The 20,844-nt window shown below is 36.2% G+C and overlaps 1 protein-coding gene across 2 annotated transcripts in view; it reads right to left on the bottom strand.

Moving 5' to 3' along the window:
• Window positions 1-20,844, bottom strand: part of LTBP1 (latent transforming growth factor beta binding protein 1) — a 510,014-nt gene that overhangs the window by 198,020 nt on the left and 291,150 nt on the right. For both annotated transcript variants that reach the window (XM_036749323.1, XM_036749324.1), the window contains exon 8: window positions 14,004-14,106. In XM_036749323.1, the coding sequence (XP_036605218.1) occupies window positions 14,004-14,106 (103 nt within the window). The remainder of the gene's footprint in view (window positions 1-14,003; window positions 14,107-20,844) is intronic.

Below are 20,844 nucleotides of genomic sequence, written 5' to 3'. Positions count from 1 at the left end.
AAAAGCTGAAGGGTCAAGTAGTTGGCTGGGAACACGAACAGGCAGTGAAAAAGGACACAGGCTATTGAATCTTTGGTGACAAAGAAGATCAAAACATACAGCCAGAAGAAGTCAAGAAAGTCAAAGAGCCTACTCCACCAATCACTTCTTGAAAAAGATCCCCAAAATAAAACTCCTAGGAATATTGTAGCCAAATTCCAGAGTTCCCAGGTCAAGAAAAAAATCTTGCAAGCAGCCAGAAAGAAACAATTTGAGTATTGTAGAAACACACTCACGATAACACAAGATCTAGCAGCTTCTACATTAAGAGATCGAAGGGCTTGGAATTCTGGAGGTCAAAGGAGCTAGGATTAAAACCAAGAATCACCTACCCAGCAAAACTGAGTATCATGCTCCAAGGCAAAATATAGATTTTTAATAAAATAGAGGACTTTCAAGCTTTCTCAGTGAAAAGACCAGAGCTGAATAGAAAATCTGACTTTCAAACACAAGAATCAAGAGAAGCATGAAAAGGTAAACAAGAAAGAGAAATCATAAGGGACTTAATAAAGTTGAACTGTTTTGTTTACATTCCTATATGGAAAGATGATGTGTGTAATTCATGAGACCTTTCTCAGTATTAGAATAGTTGAAGGGAATATACATGTTTATAGACAGAAGGTACAGGGTACGTTGAATATGAAGGGGTGATAGCTAAAAAATAAAATAAAATTAATGGGTGAGAGAGGGAGAAAGGGAGAGATAGAATGGGGTAAATTATTTCACATAAAAGTGGCAAGAAAAAGAAGTTCTGTTGGAAGGGAAGAGGGGGCACGGGAGGGGGAATGAGTGAATCGTGCACTCATCTGATTTGACTTGAGGAGGGAATAACATACACATTCAATTGGGTATCTTACCCCACAGGACAGTAGGGGAAAAGGTATAAGAAAGGGGGGATTAGGGGCAGCTAGGTGGCATAGTGAGTAGAGCATCACCCTGGAGGCAGGAGGACCTGAGTTCAAATCCATCCTCAGACACTTGACACTCTTACTAGCTGTGTGACCTTGGGCAAGTCACTTAACCCCAATTGCCCTGCCTTCCCCCCCAAAAAAACAGAATTAAAAAAAAGAAAGGGGGGAATGATAGAAGGGAGGACAGATTGGGGGAGGAGCTAATCAAAAGCAAACACTTTTGAAAAGGGACAGGGTCAAGGGAGAAAATTGAGTAAAGGGGGACAAGATAGGATGGAGAGAAATATAGTTAGTCTTTCACAGCATGATTATTGTGGAAGTATTTTGCATAATGACACATGTGTGACCTATGTTGAATTACTTGCCTTATCAGGGAGGGTGGGTGGGGAGAGAGGATGAGAGAGAATTTGGAACTCAAAGGTCTAAAAGCGGATGCTCAAAAAAAAGTTGTTTTTGCATGCAACTGGGAAATAAGATAAATAAGATATACCAGGCAATGGGGTATAGAAATCTATCTTGCCCTAAAAGAAAGTAAGGGGAAAGAGGATGGGGCGGATGAGGTGACAGAAGGGAGGGCTGACTGGGGAATGGGGCAATCAGAATATATGCCATGGGGGGAGACAGAAATGCGGAGAAAATTTGTAACTCAAAATCTTGTGGAAATCAGTGTTGAAAACTAAAAATATTAAATAATAAAATATGAAAATTTTTAAAAAGTGCTCTGGATCCCAAAAGATCATATTTAAGAAATGGAGACATTTAAATACCTACCTAGTCTGAGTATTAAAGGGAAGCCATATTTAACAAAAAGCAGTGGCTCAGCAGCCAGAGCAGTTCTTAGACGGATCTGGGGTCAAGGTCTGAGCCCCTCACGTGCTGGTGGCGTGCCCCAGGCAAAGTGCTCTCAGTGACCCAGGAAACTCTTAGAGAAGCTAAAATACAAAGCAGCTGTTTTTTAGCTGGGAGGTTGGGTGGGATTGGGGGAGTCCCTTCCCCAGAACTTCCTAAACCAATTAAATCCCTGGTTCAGGCAAAAAAAAATATTTTTCAATTAGAGTTTAACTCCATTCAAAATTTGGGAGATGATGCTTAAATGTTTGCACAATTTCCCCTAATATGTCTTTGACCTTCCTTTTTTTGGTGTGACTATATGGGTTTTTCACATCATACAAAAGACATAGTCCTAAAAAGTTGATGTGAATTGATTTTATTTTTATGATTAATTTTTTCTCAATGAAAAAAAGTTTTCTGATAAATGAATAATTCTTCCCCAACCCCAAATTTATTTGCATTTTTAAATCTGGATTTTCATATGCTACAAGATCTCTGTCATCCAGCTCCTGAGAAATAAATTCTCCAGTAAACAGAATATATTTTCAAACATGGAAGTCAAAGAAAGAAGCTGGCAGAAACCTACACAGTTAAAATGGTTACTGTAATTAGAAGGCTCATGGATCAGCACATTCACAAATACAGCACTAAAAGTTAATCCCAAAAGGCATTGCCTAAGAGTGGGGAAGGCTAAAAGAGGAAAAAAGGGCAGTATCTAGAGGGAGGAAAGAAAGGAGGGCAGTAGTTTAAAAAAAGGAAAGTGATAAAATATGGAAAACAATGATAGAAGAAATAGGCAAAAAAGTAAATCACAATAAATATGTAAAATCAGTTATCCAGAATATCCCATTCCAGTACCATTAGTTAATCAAATTTTAATTTCATAAAGTAAGGTATTCCTGGACTCTCATAGCATCATCAGATTCAAGCAGGAAAAAAAACCCAAGAGATCATCTATTACAAGACCTCTTTGGTTTACAAAACTAACTTACGTGAACACTAGGTTTATTTCAAGAGAAATGAAAATGGATGTGGAACCCAAAGAGTTCACAATCCATACAGAAGTTTGCACAAAACAGGAGGAAAAAGAGAAGATGTATCAGAAATCTCCACCTAAACGGACATGGCATGAGAGGGGTAAAGCTGCAGAAAAGGTGGATAAAACCCCTCCTAAAGGGGAGGAGCAAAGTGATGGTGAAGGTCGAATTCTTTTCCCTTGGGAACTGCTAGACTATGAAGATAGAGTGGTGTAACAGCAACTGCTCTGGCACACCCAGGATGACTGCTAGAGCAGGTTCTTTCATCTGCCTTACTAAGGAAAGACAGCTGTTTCAGGGGTCAACAATCTTCTTTAATTACATAAAATATTAACAGAGAAAATACTGAGAAGAGAAATAAAGACCAACAGACAGGGCTCTACTGCCTGAATCAAAGCTTTACATCCACCACTGAATCGAGAGAGCGTTTTACCTCTCAGCAGACAGGGAGCTCCAAACAATATGGTCACTCAGAGTCTCAACCAGGAAATCACAAGATCCTTCTTGTAAGCAAGCCCCCAAAGCAAAAGCTCACCTCTCAGAATATATACTCTTTCAGCTAACACGCTCAGAGCCAGAACCCTCCTGACTCAGTGTCTAATTAGAAATCAGCAAAAGGTGTATAAGCCTTCCTACAAGCAAACTTCCCTTAATGGGCTCCACATGAGGCCTATTGATGGGCAAGGAAGATCTTATTCCTCATTGACCTTGCAGATGGTCTGCTTATCTGCAAGGGTCCCAGCTGCATAAGCAGTTTCCCAGCCTAGGACAGACTGACTGGTGCCTGTTTTGACTCCCAAGGACACACAGGGAGTCTAGTTTGAGATACAAAAAACTAATTATATCCAGGGTGGGGGGGTGTCCTTGACATATTCTGGGCTTCCTGCATACTCTGGGTCCAGTGTTTCTGGAAAATATAGGAATTCAAAAAGACAAGTTCAGGGGACCTCTTAACATTACTTAACATTTTAAAGCTGAGAAAATCTAGACCCAGAGAAGTTGAAGCAAGTTGCCCAGTTTCTCACAGCCAAAAAGTAGCAGAGCCAAGATTCAAACCCATGGCCTTTGACTCCAGAGTCAGCATTCTCTCTGTCCTTCCACTATACACCTACTCCACTTAATAAGAGGGATAAATGAGTACTTTTTCTTGTCCATAATGAACTGTACAATAACATAATATAGGCTAAATTAAAAGAGAAGCAACATAACAGGCATATATTAAGCACCTGCTATGTGCTCGGCAGTTTGCTACGTGGTAAAGATACAAAAAAAAACAAAAAATGAATAAGGCCCTGCCATCTAGGGACACAACTACTTGAAGATCAGTAGAGCCTGGTAGGGTTGGGGAAAGGGTAGCTAGGGAAGAGAAAGAGAAGAGATTTTTATTCTATTCACCCAAAGAGCATATATAAACTACTTGTTGTCAGTAGGGGTAGGAGTGATTACTCCAGGGAAGCTTTCTTTTTAGGGACAGCTAGGTGGCAAAGTGAATCTGGCCTCAAACACCTGCTAGCTATGGGACTCTGGGAAAATCACTCAACTTGGTTGCCCCAGTATCCTCATCTGTAAAATGAACTGGAGAATGAAATGGCAAACTTCTCCAGTATCTTTGCCAAAAAAAAACCCAAACGGGATCACAAAGGGTTGGTCATGACTGAAAAACAACTGAACAACTTTTCTTTCTTTTGATGTTCTTCTTCCCTACCCCACCCCCATCATCCTTCTAGAAGAAGAGCAAGATGGCAGATGAAACTAGGGGAAGAGGAGACAAAAATGGACATTGGTGGGAAATGAAGAATCACTAGCACCAGTAGTCAGTCTTGACTGTCATTAGAATGTAAGCTTCTTGAGGACAGGTACTATTTTTTATATTTGATTCTGCCATGTCCTACATGTACTACAAAATAACAAATGTTTGACGAATTGATCCTCACTTGGTTAGGCCTTTAGAAATTCTCACTAGTCCAGGCTAAAAAATGACTTTTTACTTGCATACTCTGCAGATTTCCCCACCTCCAATGTATCTTCCAAAATTTCTTCTTAATTTTCTACCTAGCAAAGTGGCTAACACCCTCACTCAGAACCTTTCAAATATTGTTTTTTGGGTTCATTAATTTATTTTTTAGTTTTTTAATTTATTTTTAATTTTTAGTTTACAACACTTTCAAATATTTTAAAGAGTTAGAACCAAGTTAAATTTTCTCAAAATAAAAAATACAATGTGTGTAAGTAGCGTGGGGTCCTTCTCAATGTCCCCAAACAGAATTTTCAAGAGCTACCTAAAGAAGCTCAAACAGTTGATAGTTTAAGAGAGATCATCTAGTCCAACCTCCTAATTTTACAGATGAGGAAAATGAGTCCCAGAGAGAGGAAGTGACTGATCCAGAGGTAAACAATGAGTGCAAGAGCTGGGCCCAGAACTGTAGTCTCTTGACTCTTGGCCAAGTCTCTTTTCTCTAACCACACTGTCTCATGAGAAAAATCATGAAGCACTGAACCATGGAGGATTAAGCCAGAGTAAGTCTGCTCTCTTTCGAAATGCATATGATTTAGAGAGCAATACCAACCCAGGAAAGTTTTCAAAATGACATAAGAAGAATGTGACCCTGAATGTGTTTCTTGGGAATGAATCACCCAAAATACACCAAGTACAGTAAATGTCAAGTTGTTAATAAGGTCACTGCATTCCTAATCCACACTGTCAGTTCTCAGGATAGGTCAACTGAATGTATTTTTTTAATGTGAAATGAACCAACATTTGAATTCATTTAGTAAAATAGGACGGCAGAATCACAGAGTTGGAAGGGACCTTAGCAGCCATCTACTGCAAACTATACCTGAAAAAGAATCCCCTCTATGGCACCCTTGAGGAGTGGTCACCTAGTCTTTCCTTGAAAAGCTTCTAGTTAGAGGCAACCCACTTCCTCCCAAGGCAGCTCCTTCCGACTCCAATTTTAAACACGTGTTTTGTTTTGTTTTGTTTTGTTTTGTTTTGTTTTGTTTTTTTCCTGACATCAAGCTAAAATTTGCCTCTTTGGAAACTTCCACCCATTACCCCTGTTTATGTCTTCTGGAGCCAAACAAACCCAGCCTAATCCATCTTCTCCCTGAGATACTTGAAAGCAGCTGTCCGGTCCACCTCTGAACCTTCTCTCCCCTGAGCTAAAAATAGTTTCTTAGCGGCTTTCATATTGTCTTCTGCTCAAATGCAACATAGAGATCATAACACAGAGATGTTAACAAAGCTATATGAAATAGCTCTGTTAGTACCAATGAGTTATTATGCACCAGGATTGAATAGAAAGAACACATGACTAGGAGTCAAGAGTTAAGGGAGTCAAGGATAAGTCAAGAGATAATCTCAGCACTGAATGAAGCATTTATTAAGGGCTGACTATGTGCAAAGCACTGTACTAGGCCCAGCGGATGCAAACAGTGAAGGAAAGGAGTCCTTGCTCTCAAGAAGCTCACATTCTAATGAAGGAGACGACATATATGGAACAATTTGGCTGCAAGTCAGGTGGAAAAGTCCAGTGATCCAGCAATAAAGTAGAGGACTACAGGCAAGTCATTTACCTCTCCAAGTCACACTTTCTCCATCCACAAAAAAAGGGAGCTGGACTAAATGATATGATCTCTGAGATTACTCAGCTATAATCTACTGTTAACCCATATATTCCAGACATGAATAACTAAGGGCTAGAGCTTGAAGGAAGGGAAGGAGCTGAAAAGATTCTCTCTCAAAAATCACCTCTGCACACTCAGATTTGAAAGAGGACAAAAAAAGGAAAAGAGAAGAGGAAGGAAAGAAGAGAATCAGGAAGAAGAGAGTTGGGGAGAAACTCTAAAAGCACATGCTCAGGTGAGAATTAAAGCCACTAAAACAGGAGTTCTTAGCCTGAAGTCCATGAACTTATTTTAAATATTTCTTATAAATGTTTTTCAATATAATTGTTTTCCTGTGTAATTCTATGTATTTTATTTTACATACTTAGAAAAACTATTCTGGGAAGCAGTCCATAGGTTTCACCAGAATACCAAAGGGATCCATGACACAAAAAAGTTAAATATCCCTGTACTTTAAAAAAAAAAGTAAAAAATCCCATCTCCTTCATCCATGCAAAGGAACATGATTAGCTTTCATCTCCTCCCAGGGACACTGACGCATAAAATGCATACATGCAAAAAAAGCACAGAAACAAGGGCCACAGCTACTGTTTTAACTGGAAAACCTGAGACATTTTCGAAGGATCATACATGACTGGAATGCTGTGCTAAAAGGATATACACAGTTTAGGGTAGATAGGCAAGGAAAAAAGGAAACAGTGAAATCTTTTTTTCAGTGATATCTTTTCATTACAAGGTGAAACACTTTCCTGTAAGACTTAGGAAGTGATTCTGGGAAGATGGTGGAGTAGGTGCCCTGCATCCCCAACAGAGCTCAGAAAATAATAGTGAGAAGGACCTGAGTCCTGGGGAACCATTCCCCATACCTTGGGACTAGAACTTGATTACAATAATAAGCTGCTAAAAATAAAACAAAATAAAATAAAAATGAGCAAGCAAAGGAGAAAGAACCTGATCTAGATAGCTATTATGGAGATAGAATAGATCAGAGGAAGACAGTGAACTTAAAAAAGCAACTCCTACTTCAAAGAGAAATGTCAGGTGGTCACAAGCCCAAAAAGAGTTCTTGAAAGAACTTAAAAAGGACTGCAAAAATCAAAAGAGAGATCAAGAAAAAATCAGTGAAAAAAATAAGAACAATCCAAGAAAATCAAGAAAATTATGAAAAGAAAGTCAACCAACTGGAAAAAGAGATTCAAAAACTTAAGGAAGAAAATAACTCCTTGAAAACTAGAATTGGACAAGGGGAAGCTGATGATGTTATAAGACACCAAGAAGTGATAAAACAAAATCAAAAGAATGAAAAAATAGAAGAAAATGTGAAATATATTATTAGAGAAACAACTGATCTGGAGAAGAGATCAAAGAGAGACAATATAAGAATTGTTAGACTACCTGAAAGCTATAATCAGAAAAGGAATTTTGACATAATATTACAAGAAATTATTAAAGAAAATTTCCTTGAAGTTCTAGAAGAAGAGAGTAAAGTAGAATTTTTTTAAAAAACCTACCAATCATTACCTGAAAGAGATCCCAGAAGGAGAACTTGTAGGAATATCATAGCTAAGTTTCAAAGCAACCAGGTTATGAAGAAAATATTGCAAGCAACAGAAGAAAAACAATTTAAATACTGTGGAGCTGCAATAAGGATCACACAAGACCTGGCAGCCTCTACATTAAAAGACCATATGTCTTACAACATTATATTTCAAAGAACAAAAGCATGGGGGTTGTGACCAAAAGTAACTCACCGAGCAAAGTTGAGTAGAATCCTGGACAAAGAGGTAAATTAGATGCATGAGGAAAGATAGGGTAAATAGGAGGAGAAGGATAAATAGTGAGGAAAAGTAGGATTGAGGGAAATACACAACTAGTAATTTTAACTTTGAATGTGAATGGGATGAACTCACCCATAAAATGAAACAGATTAAAAATCAGAATCTGACAATATATTGTTTATAAGAAACACAATTAAATTGAGAAATACATACAGAGTTAAAATAAATGGCTAGAGTAGAATTATTTATGCTTCATTTGATATAAAAGAGCAGGGGTAACAATCATAAACTCATACAAAGTCAGAGCTAAAATAGATTTAATTAAAATAAACAGGGAAACTACACTACATGTCACCAATATTATTGAATATTGTTTTAGAAATGCTAACAATAGCAATAAGAAAAAGAAATTGAAGGAACCAGAATGGGAAATGAGATTTAAAAAAAAAAACTATCTCTTTTTGTAGACAATATGATGATATATTTGGAAAATCTTAAAGATACAACTAAAAAGTTAGCTGAAACAATAATTTTAGCAAAGTAGTGGGATAGTAAATAAATTCACTTAATCATTAGTGTTTTTATATATCACCAACAAAAAATGAGACAGTACCCCAATTTAAAATAACTGTAGATACTCCCAGTATAAAATAACTGGGAGTATAACTGCAAAAACAGATCCAGAAGCTACATGAACATAATTATAAAACATTTTTATATGAATAAGTCAGTTAAAGAGAGAAATATTCATTATTAGTGGGTAGGCAAAGCCAATCTAATAAAAATGACAGTTTTTACCTAATTTATTTATTCAATGCCATCCCAATTAAATTACCAAAAAAATTACTTTACTGAGTTGGAAAAAAATAATAACAAAATTCATTTGGAAGACAAAAGGTCAAGAATTTCAAGGAAACCAATGAAAATACTATACATAAAGGAAGGAGGTTTAGCAGAACCAGATCTTAAACAATATTATAAGGCAGTAATTATCAAAACTATTTGGTACTAGCTAAGAAATAAAAAGGTAGATGAGTGGAACAGAGTGACGTACAATATACAGTAGAAATGATTATGTTAACCTTGTGTTTGACAAATGTAAAGATATAAGTTCTAGGGATAAGAATTCAATATTTCATTTAAAAAAAACTGTTGGGAAAGCTAGAAAGTAGTCTGGCAGAAACTGAGTATAGACGAAACCATTTACCAAGACAAGGTCAAAATGGATACATGACCTAGATATAAAAGGAGATATCCCAAGAAAATTAGAAGAACATGGAACATATAACCTATCAGACTTATGGATAGGAGAACAATTTATGAATAAACAAGAGATAGAGAGTATTGTGAGGTGTAAAATGGATAATTTCAATTATATTAAAACTAAAAAGGTTTTGTACAAATAGAATCAATGTAGCCAAGATTAGATGGAGAGCAGAAAATTGGGGAAAAAATTTTATAGACAGTCTCTCAGATAAAGTCTCATTTCTCAAATATATAGAGAAATTTGTCAAATTTATAAGAATACTAGTCATTTCCCAACTTATAAATGGTCAAAGGATATGAATGGTTTTTCAATGAAGAAATCAAAACTACATATAGTCATAGGTCTATATGATCATGAAGAAATGGCTCTAAATCATTACCGATCAGAGAAATTCAAATTAAAACAACTTTGAGATGCCATCTCACACCTATCAGATTGGCTAAAATGACAGAAGCCCTTCAACTGGGGAATGGCTAAACAAACCAGTATATGATTGTGATGGAATGCTTCTGTGCTACAAGAAATGATAAGCTGGTTGACTTTGGAAAAACATGGAAAGACCTGCATGATGTAATGAAAAGCAAAATGAGCAGTACCAAGAGAATGTTGTACATAGTAGCAGAAATACTGTCCAAAGAACAACTTTGAATGACTAATTAAATCAAACCAAGTACAAAATACACATGAAGGAAGATCCTATCCACCGCCAGAGAAAGAACCAATAAATAGAAGTTATGTATAGCATAGTTCTACATATGCATATATAGTGAGTGTATGTATGTGTGTGTATATTTATGTATATTTATATATACATATATAAATCTTCTCTAGGGTAGGAAAGGGAAGAAGGAAGAAAAAAATAATAATAAAATGTGCACAGCAAGGGAAAAAAAAGATTTAGGGAACCAAAGGAAGTGCCTGAGCAAAAAGGAAAGAAACAGAGAAAATGAGACATATTGAAAGCAGTTTCCTATGTACCTCCCAAAGAGCAAGAAAAAAGAAAATGTTTAAATGTGGACCCTTCTTTGGTTTGTTTGGCATAGCAGTTTTGGAAAGTGATAATAGACAATAATAACTTCTTAGCTACTTGATGTAAAAACCACAGTGCAGACTACTCGGTCAAACAAGGCTTTGATGGGCACAGGGGCCATTTCTTAGCACAAATATACAATAATGATAACAATAAGAACAACTCACATTTATATAGTAATTTATGTTTGCAAAGACCTTTACAAATATCTCGTTTAATTCTCAGAATAATCCTAGGAAGTGCTATTATCCTCATTTTGCAGATAAGGAAACTGAAGAGGCATGAAGAGGCAAAGTGACTTGCTCAAGTCACAAAGCTAGTAAGTCCATGAGGCTATATTTGAACTGAGGTCTTCCTGACTCCAGGCTGAGATCTCTATTCACTGAACCACTTCCTTTGTTCAAAAATGAATCATGGGGGATCTTCTGGTTCTAAATTTAGTTTTGAAAATTAGTCAGAGACTCAAAATCACTTCTTAAATGTAACCACAAAGTCAGTCTCCTTCCTTAAGAAGATCCTTCCCTCTCACCCCCGCCAAATGAGCAAAATTTTTAAAAATGAAATTTAAATTTTTTTTTAAAAAATGAACTTCAAGAAAGATTTCAACAAGTCTAAGAAACACAATAGCTCAAGGGAAGCAGAGAATCTATAAAAGAAACAATTCTGAGGGTACAAGTCCAAATTTTAACAGTGCTCATAGAGGAAGGACAGAAAAATAGTGTGAAGTGCCAAGATGGCTCAACTGAAAACCAAACACAGACCTGTATGGTAACTGAGAATATTAGAGAGAAGGAGAAAAAGGAGACAAGGAAAAAGAGGGGGAAGAAAGGAAGGAAGGAAGGAAGGAAGGAAGGAAGGAAGGAAGGAAGGAAGGAAGGAAGGAAGGAAGAAAGGAAGGAAAGAAGGAAGGAAGGAAGGAAGGAAGGAAAGGAGGAAAGGAGGGAGGAAGGAGGAAGGGAGGGAAGGGGAGAGGGGGAGAAGGAGAAAGTGAGAGACAGAGATAGAGAGAAACAGAGAAACAGAGAGACAGAGAGAGACAGAGAGAAGGAGGAGGAGGAGATTATCAAGCAATGTCATTTGGAAGAATACCAGAGCCTAGGTTTGAGTCCTGAAACTGTCATTCATTCACCTTAGGCAAATCATTTCTCCACTCTGGCACTTTACACTGTTTTTTTCCTCATATACACGAGGAGGTTAGACAAGATAATTTCTAAAAGTCCCTTCCAGGTCAAAATCTACGATCCTGTGAAACGATATAACCCTGCCAGAAGGGCAATGAATTTCAACAAGAAATATTGAGCAAAAGGATTAGAGAATATTAGAATGGAGAATAAGGAAAGGAAATTAGACATCACCCTCTATAGGAAGGTCATAAGAAAATAGCTCCCCCTTCCCCAAGAAGCCAAGGAAAATGTCACCTTGCTGACTAATAGAAGAATATAGTGATAGAAATATTGTCAAAAAAATTTTTTATGTATAAAGAGAGAAAGAGAAAGTGACAGAGACATAGACAGGATAGCAGTGATCAACAAATTATAATTAAATATCTACTGACATAAAAACATGCTACATGAGATAAACAGAGCTTTGGGCTAAACCACTGCTGAAGTTGAATTGGAAGTAATAGGGAAGATGCCAGTGCTCTTTGACCTTGACCTCTAGGCCCCCAAAAGACAGGAGACCAGACTAGAAAATAATGTCAAAAATACAACTTTTGCTGATCTGTGACTAAGAAGTCCCTTTGGTATTTTCTGTGATCAAAACTCCACGCAATTCTGTCACAGAGCTGAATATACAAGAGACCCCAGGGCAACTCTGATAAAAACTTAATACTTAATGCTTTATGTAGTAGATGATCACTTCTTACAGGAAAAACACACCATCAGACACAAAGGGAAAGGAACCTAGGGACGCCTGAAGCCTACAGTCCCTCTGTTTGTAGAACAGCATCCCTCCTGCAGGCACTAGATCATTCTATCCCCAGCAGAAAAATCTCTGCTTCTGCCTCCCTTTTAATGGCTATAAGCAGATGCAGTGGCTGGTGTGCTCCTCAGGGCCAATGACATTAGCTACTGCTTCCTGGCCTCCACAGTTCAGCTGCATTTCTTCCACCACTATGCTGACTTAAATACTTCACAGATATATGCTTTCTTTGGTGTGGATACTCTCTATAACCACACAGATACTTCACACACACACACATCCATTGCTCAGTAAATAGTCTTCCAGAGTTTCTATGGCCAAAAACTTTATTCTCTTTGGGTCAGATTAGTGTAGTGCCTTTCCAGATTTAGCTAAGATATCAGACAAAACAATCCATCCCTGTACCTGTATGTGAATCCTTCCCAGCTCCCAACTTCACAAGACCTATCAGTGCTGGCACTCTTGTGGAATTTTCTCTGAGGAGGCAGTGTCAACCTAGGCATTAGGTTATGAATGTTGTAGAGATTGTCACTCTAATAAGAGGAAATGATTAGAGACTAATCTAATTCCAGTTGTAACTCAAATCGGTAGGGTCTGACAACACACATCTTAGAGTATCTGAGAGGCTGGTTTTGATATTACGATAGGGCCAGTAGTTATTTTCAAGTCACTAAAGGCTATAGTTTTGAAAGGAAGAGTAAGAAGATGTTGTTCAGTTATTTCCAACTCTTTGTGACTCCATTTGGGGGTTCTCTTGGCAAATATGCTAAAGCAGTTTACCCTTTCCTTCTCCAGCTCATTTTACAGATGAGGAAACTGAGACAGAGTTAAGTGATTTGCCCAAGGTCATAAAGCTAGTAAGTATCTGAGGCCAGATTTGAACTCAGGAAGAAGATGAGTCTTCCTGAATTTAGGCCAAGCTCTCTAATCATTATACCACATAGTTGCCCCAAAGAAAGATGTTAACACTCTATTAATTACAGATTCTACCAGTTCATGTCAACAGCCACTTATTTCACAACACATTTAGTATTTTTCAACCTTGTTATGTTTTCCATCAGTAGAGTTCCTCTGAAAAAATCAACAGAATCAGAAAAGGAGAGATAGCATGATTGTATATGTAATGAATGTAAATATGGCTCCTAAAGCTTCCTTCAATCTAAAGGTCATTTTAATGCCTTTTCATACAAGGTACATTGCTTTAATTCAGAACCTCCATACAAACTCTTTTTTTTTAATGTAACCCAGAGGGAAACAGCAAAATGATTCAAAATTATAAACATAGTTTAAAAAAAACTGGAACTATTCAATGCCAGTTCAATAATAAGAGGATTTTAATTGAAACTTTCTCAGTCCTGAAAGGCTTCCAGGAATGAGAGTATCTATCACCTCTTTTTGGAATCCAGTGGTATAGTTTTGTGGGAGACTTTCAATTTTATTAAAGTATACAATAAACATTAATTAACTGCTTTTTGTGTACAAGCCACTGTGCTACGTGCTCAAATTAAACAACTATGTTGAAAGATTTGTAAAAAATAAAAACAAACTAGAAAAAAGTACCTGGTTTCTTGGGACATTTCTGGCATTTGTGAAAGCCCCATGAAGTGCCCACGGTGCCACAGCAGTCTTCTTGCTTTGAAAGTCCAGGGAGTGCTTTACCACACTGCAATGATTAAGTGTGAAAAAAGAAAGTTAATATTAGTGTAAAAAACACGGAGCTCTAGAATACTGCAGCATTTCACAGTCACATAATAAAATAGTTCCCTTGTTATCCATACAGATGGGTGAAAGGTTTTTGTTTGGTTACTTAAGCATCTTTTAAACAAAAGCCAAAACAGACTTATGTGTCACTAAAAACGAATATTTCCAAGTAAGTAATCCCTTCACTGGCACTTCTAAGCCGATGACTCAGAAAAATCTGTCACTATTCAGGGCACTTAACAAAACTTTTAAAGTTCCCTAAATACCCTCTTTTTTTTCTTTTAAAGAAAACACATAAGTTTAACAGAGAGTTTCAGATGTCTTTTTTCAACTCTATTTTGGTAGTCTTTGTGGCATCCTTAATGCCTAAACATGACTCAGAAAGTCCTGGCCTCTATGAAGTTCACAATTTTGTTATCACAGAGGAACATGTGGCAATAAAGCAGAGCTGACCAGGAATGGCCTAATTCTGGACGCCAGCTACGTGGACAAGTCTGACACTTATCATAGATATAAACAGGTGAGGGAGCAAATCCAGCTAAATCAACAAGAGACAAGCTGGTACTTCCATAACCAGAAAAGTAAGGTCTACTGCTTGAGAAGTCAGAAAAGTTGCTGAGAATAGAAATAGTGTGCAAGCTCAATGACCTAGTATTGTGGTAAACTCTGTTTCCACTATGCCCTGTTTTGCAAGTCAAACTGTTTATAATTTAATTACCATTCTTATTGGAAAAGTTAATATCCCTTGCTACAGTCAGCATCATTACATATGCAGATCATTCATTTACTGTACCACATAGCTATGGCTTAAGTAAAACTGGAACAATCAAGACTTTCTGTTTGTCTATATTCAAGACTTAAATTCCAATTTTCACCTTGGTTTTCTCAAATTTTCAATTCAGAGGGATAAAAACAAGCTGTTCCTGTCTCTTGGATCTCAAAAAAATCGAAGTGCAAGTTTTCATTGCACAATTTGGGCTCCTTCATTCCATTGCTTTATTTTTACAGGTCCATAGCCAAAAACAGCACAGGCTGTGTCCAAATCCATTGAGGCGCAGGATAGGTGCTATCACAATATTGTGAGGTTTTGATTAAACTAGACCTGTATGGCATGAGAATGGATTGAAAGAGAATGAATGAAATCATGGTTTTAAATGAAGGGAGAGAAATTTACATGTGCCACATTAGTTTTGTGTGGTTGTTCAGTTGTGTCCAACTCTGTGACCCCATTTGGGGTTTTCTTGGCAAAGATACTAAAGTGGTTTGCCATTTCCTTCTCTAGCTCATTTCACAGATGAGGAAATGGAGACAAACAAGGTTAAGTGACTTGCCCAGGGTCACACAGCTAATAAGTATCTGAGACCAGATTTGAAAAATAAACAAGAGTTGGGGCAGAGGAGTGGTCTTCCTTGGACAACTGGAGAAGACTTGAGGAAAGTCAGCACTATGGAGGTTTGGCCTGAGTGAAGTGTGCAAACACCTCCAGGCTATCTCCACTGAAACAACAAACAACAAGCCCTGAGGGCAGCTGGGTTGGTTGGGAGGTTGCCTCAGACTCAGCTACAGGAATTCTCACCTCACAAAACGTATGCCTGTGAGGGGTGCAGGGGGAGGCAGGGTGGGGGGTGGGCTCAGACATCTGAACAACAGAAAATTGAAGGACCTTCTGCTGCCATGGGACTCTAAGCCCAGCTGTGCTGCCCAGATGCCATCCTGTGCTGCAGCTGAAGGCTGAAGGTGAGAAGGAACCAGCACACACCCCATGAGTGCTGAAGCAGAGAGGTGGGGATGCTGTGGGCACTTAGAGGAAAGCTGAGTTCTTGGTTTCAGTTCCAGGCCAGAGGGGCAAACTGAAAGTTACAGCCACTGGAGGGTCCTTAGGGAGCAAGAGCATTTCCAGCATAGTGTGCCTAGGGGCCCGAGCTGTGGCTTGGAGGGGGAAAGGAGTACAGAGGTTGGGCACAGGACAAAGCTCAAAAAATAACAGTAAGAAGGACCTCAGGCCAGAGACACCCTCCTCCTCACAACAGGATTAGAGGTGATTATAATAACAAGCTGAAAAAAATAAAAAAAAAATGAGCAAGCAAAAGAGAAAGAACTCAACCATAGACAGCTACTATGAGAAAAGAGAAGACTGGGATTTTCTTTCAGAAGTGGATACTGAAGCAAAAAAAGCCTCTTCTACCCCAAACAGTAATGTCAAATGGTCATTTGCCCAAAAAGAGTTCCTAGAAGAACTTAAAAAGGACTTTAAAAATCAAATAAGAGAGATCAAGGAAAAAATAGGAACAATCCAATAAAACCAAGAAAATTATGAAAAGAAAGTCAACCAACTGGAAAAAGAGATCCAGAATCTTAAGGAAGAAAACAACTCTTTGAAAACTAGAATTGGGCAAAGGAAAACAAATGACATCGTAAGACACCAAGAAATAATAAAATAACATAAAAAAGAATGAAAAAGTTGAAGAAAATGTGAAACAGATCATAAGAAAAAAGAATCTGAAGAACAGACCAAGAAGAGAGTACATAAGACTACTCAAACTACCTGAAAGCTATGATCAAAAGAAAAGAAATCTTGATACAATAACATGAGAAATAATTAAAGAAAATTGCCCTGAAGTTTCAGAACAAGAGGAGAAAGCAGAAATAGAAAAAAAAATCTACCGATCACCACCTAAAAGAGATCCCAGGATGAAGTCCTAGAGGAATATCATGGCCAAATTCCAAAATTTTCATGTTAAAGAGAATACAAGCAACAAGAAAAAAATTCAAATATTATGGAGCCACAATTAAAATTACACAATACCTAGCAGCTGCTACACTAAAAAACCAAAGGATTTAGAACATGATAGATAGATACATAGATAGATAGATAGATAGATAGATAGATAGATAGATAGATAGATGTAATACATGTACATATGTACACGTATGTAGTCTATCTATATCTGTGTGTATACACAAAAGAGCACAAGTTGCAGCCAAAAATAACTTACTGAGCAGAGTTGAGTATAATCCTGAATGAAAAAAAAATGGACATCAATGAATTGACAGTCTTTCAGGATTTTGCTACAAAAAGACCAGAACTCAATAGAAAATTTGATACACAAGATCCAGGAGAAATATAAGGTAAACAGCAAAGACCAATTACAAGGGATTCATTCAATAAGGGCAAACTATTTACTTTTTATATGTGAAAATGTAAACTGTATGCTTAAGACTGTCATTAGTAATCAGGTAATTCAAAAGAAAAACTGGGGAAGAGCTGAGTATAATGTGGTGATTCTAAAAAAACAATATTGTATAGATAAAGGTAAAATGAGTAATTATATCATACTAATGAGTTGCAATAAGAAGAATTGATACAGAGGAATCAGATGGGGGTGGAGGGCTGGTAGTACTGAAACCCAACTCACATCAGATCTGGGTTAAAGAGGGAACAACATATAGAACGGTATAAAAGTCTTCCAAATTTTTAAAAAAAAAATAAGAGGGTTACAGAACAAGATAAGGGAGAGGGGTATAGAAGGGTGTGTAAATTAAGATTTAGGAAGTGGGGGAAGGAGAAAAGAAAGGGAACCCCTAGAGGAGTAGGTAGAACAAGGAAAAGGGGAAAGGATAAGGAATAAATTCTTTAAAATGGAGTGGAATAGGGATGTAGTGGTTAGGAAAAAAAACTAGAGGAAGGAGAAGGTAAAAAGAGAGGCTGAGAAGAACAATAGTGAGGAAAAATAAGATGGAGGGAAATACACAAATAGTAATTATAACTTTGAATGTGAATAGGATGAATTCACCCACAAAACAAAAATGGATAGCAGAATGGATTAAAAATCAGAATCTGACAATATTCTGCTTACAAGAAACACATTTAAAAATGAGAGATACACACAGGGTTAAAATAAAGGGCTGTAGTAGAGTGCATTATGCCTCAGCCAATGCAAAAGAGCAGGGGTAGTAATCATGATATCAGACAAAGTCAAAGCTAAAATAGATTTAATTAAAAGAGATAAACAGGAAAACTACATTATGATAAAAGGTATAATTAAGATAATTAAGCAATATCAATACTAAATTTAAATGCACCAAATACTGCAGCATCTAAATTTTTAAAAGAAAAGTTTAATGAATTACAGGTGGAAATAGATAGTAGTACTATAATAATGGGGGACTTTAATCTTCCCCTCTTAGAACTAGACAAATCTAACAAAAAATGAATATGAAAGTAGCTAAGGAATGAATAGAATTTTAGATATGGTAGATATCTGGAGAGAATCAATGGAAATAGAAAGGAATACACCTTTTTCTCAGTGGTACCCAATACCTTTATAAAGACTGACCATATATCAGGACACAAAAATTTTATAGCTAAAAGCAGAAATGCAGAACTATTAAATGCTTCCTTTACAGACTACAATGCAATAAAAATTATTTTAAGAAGAGATCATGAAAATATCAAAAAAACTTATTGGAAAAACACCTCTTAAAGAATGCATGGATTAAAGAACAAATATAGAAACAATCAGTAATTTTATTAAAGAAAATGAAACAACATATCACAACCTATGGGATACAGCAAAAGCAGTAATCAGAGGAAAATTTCTATCTCTAAGTGTTTATATCAATTAAAAAAGAGAAAGAACAGATCAATGAACTGGGTATTCAATTTAAAAAACTAGAAAAAGAATAAATCAAAAATCCCCAATTAAACACTAAATTAAAGGTGAAATTAATAAAATTGAGTATAAAAAAACCATTGAATTAATAAATAAAACTAGGAGTTGGTATTACGATAAACCATTAGTTAATAGAATTTTTTAAAAAAGAGAAGAAAACCAAGATACTAGTATTAAAAATGAAAAGGGTGAATATAGCACTAAAGAAGATAAAATCAAAGCAATTATGAGGAGTTATTTTACCCAATTTTATGCCAATTGAATAACTTAAGTAAAATGGAAGAATATTTACAAAGATACAAACTGCCCAGATTAGCAGAAGAGGAAATAGACCTATTTCAGAAAAAGAAATTAAACAGGCCATAAATGGGCTTCCTAAGAAAAAAGTACCAGGACCAGATGGATTTACAAAAGAATTTTATCAAACATTTAAAGACCAACTAATTACAATATTAAATAAATTACTTGGAATAACAGGCAAAGAAGGGGTCCTGCCAAACTCCTTTTATGAAGCAAATTATGATACTGATACCTAAACCAGGAAAAGTAAAAGCAGAAAAAGAAAATTGTAGATCAATTTCATTAATGAATATGGATGCGAAAATCCTAAATAAAATACTAGCTAAAAGATAACAGCACTACATTATAAAGATGGTACATTATAACCAAGCAGGATTCATACCTGGAATGTAGGGATGGTTTAACATAAGAAAAACTATTAACATAATTGATTATATTAAAAATAAAAGTAACAAAAATCACATAATATCAATAGATGCAGAAAAAGCATTTGACAAAGTACCACACTCATTTCTATTAAAAACACCCAAAAGGATAGGTATAAATATACTTTTCCTTAAATTGATAAGAAGCATTTACCTAAGACCATTAGCAAGCATTATTTGCAATGGGAATAAGCTAGAAGCCTTCCCAGTAATATCATGTGTGAAACAAGGATGCCCACTGGCACCAATATAATTCAATATTGCATTGGAAATCCTAGCAAAAAGAGAAGAAAGAGAAACAGAAGAAATCAGAATAGGGAATGAGGTAATAAAACTCTTTTTGCAGATGATATGATGATATACTTGGAAAATCCTAAAGACTCAACTAAAAAGTTAATTGAAATAATTAATAACTTCAGCAAAGCAGCGGGATATAAAGTAAACCCACATAAATCATCAGCATTCCTATATATTACCAACAGAATCCTGCAGAAAGAGACAGCTAGAGATACTCATTTAATATAAATCTAGACAGTATAAAATACCAAAACAAGCCCAGAATCTATATAAACAAAATCATAAAAAACTTTGTACACAAATAAAATCATATCTAAATAAATGGAGAAATATTCATTGTTCATGCATAGGCAGGGCCAATATAATAAAAATAACAATTTTACTAAAATTAATCCATATATTTAATGCCAATCCAATTAAATTACCAAAAATTATTTTACAGGGCTAGGAAAAAATAATAACAAAATTCATTTGGAAGAACAAAAGGTCAAGAATATCAAAGGAACTAATGGGGAAAAATGTAAATGAAGGAGGTTTAGCAGTACCAGACCTTAAACTATGTTATAAGGCAATAATTATCAAAACTATCTGGTACTGGCTAAGAAACAGAAAGGTAGATCAGTAGAACAGAGTGGACATACAATCTGCAGCAGCAAACAAATACAGTTACCTGGTGTTTCACAAGTGTAAAGACTTAAGTCTTTGGAATAAGAATTCATTATTTGGTTAAAAAAAAAAAAAGGAAAATGTTGGGAAAGCGGGGAAGCAGTCTGGCAGACATTGAGCATAGACTAATATCTTACGCCATTTACCAAGATAAGGCCAAAATGGATACATGACCTAGATGTAAAGGGAAATATTCCAAGGAAATATGAACATGGAACATATTACCTATCAGACTTATGGATAGGTGAATAATTTATGAAGAAATAAGAAACAGAGGGTTGTGAGATATAAAATGGATAATTTTGACTACATTAAATTATAAAGGTTTTATACAAATGA

The sequence above is a fragment of the Trichosurus vulpecula genome, chromosome 3 (assembly GCF_011100635.1).
Source record: "Trichosurus vulpecula isolate mTriVul1 chromosome 3, mTriVul1.pri, whole genome shotgun sequence".
Classification (NCBI taxonomy): domain Eukaryota; kingdom Metazoa; phylum Chordata; class Mammalia; order Diprotodontia; family Phalangeridae; genus Trichosurus; species Trichosurus vulpecula.
Note: the sequence above shows the minus strand (reverse complement) of the source record. Positions and strands in the feature narration are given on the sequence as shown.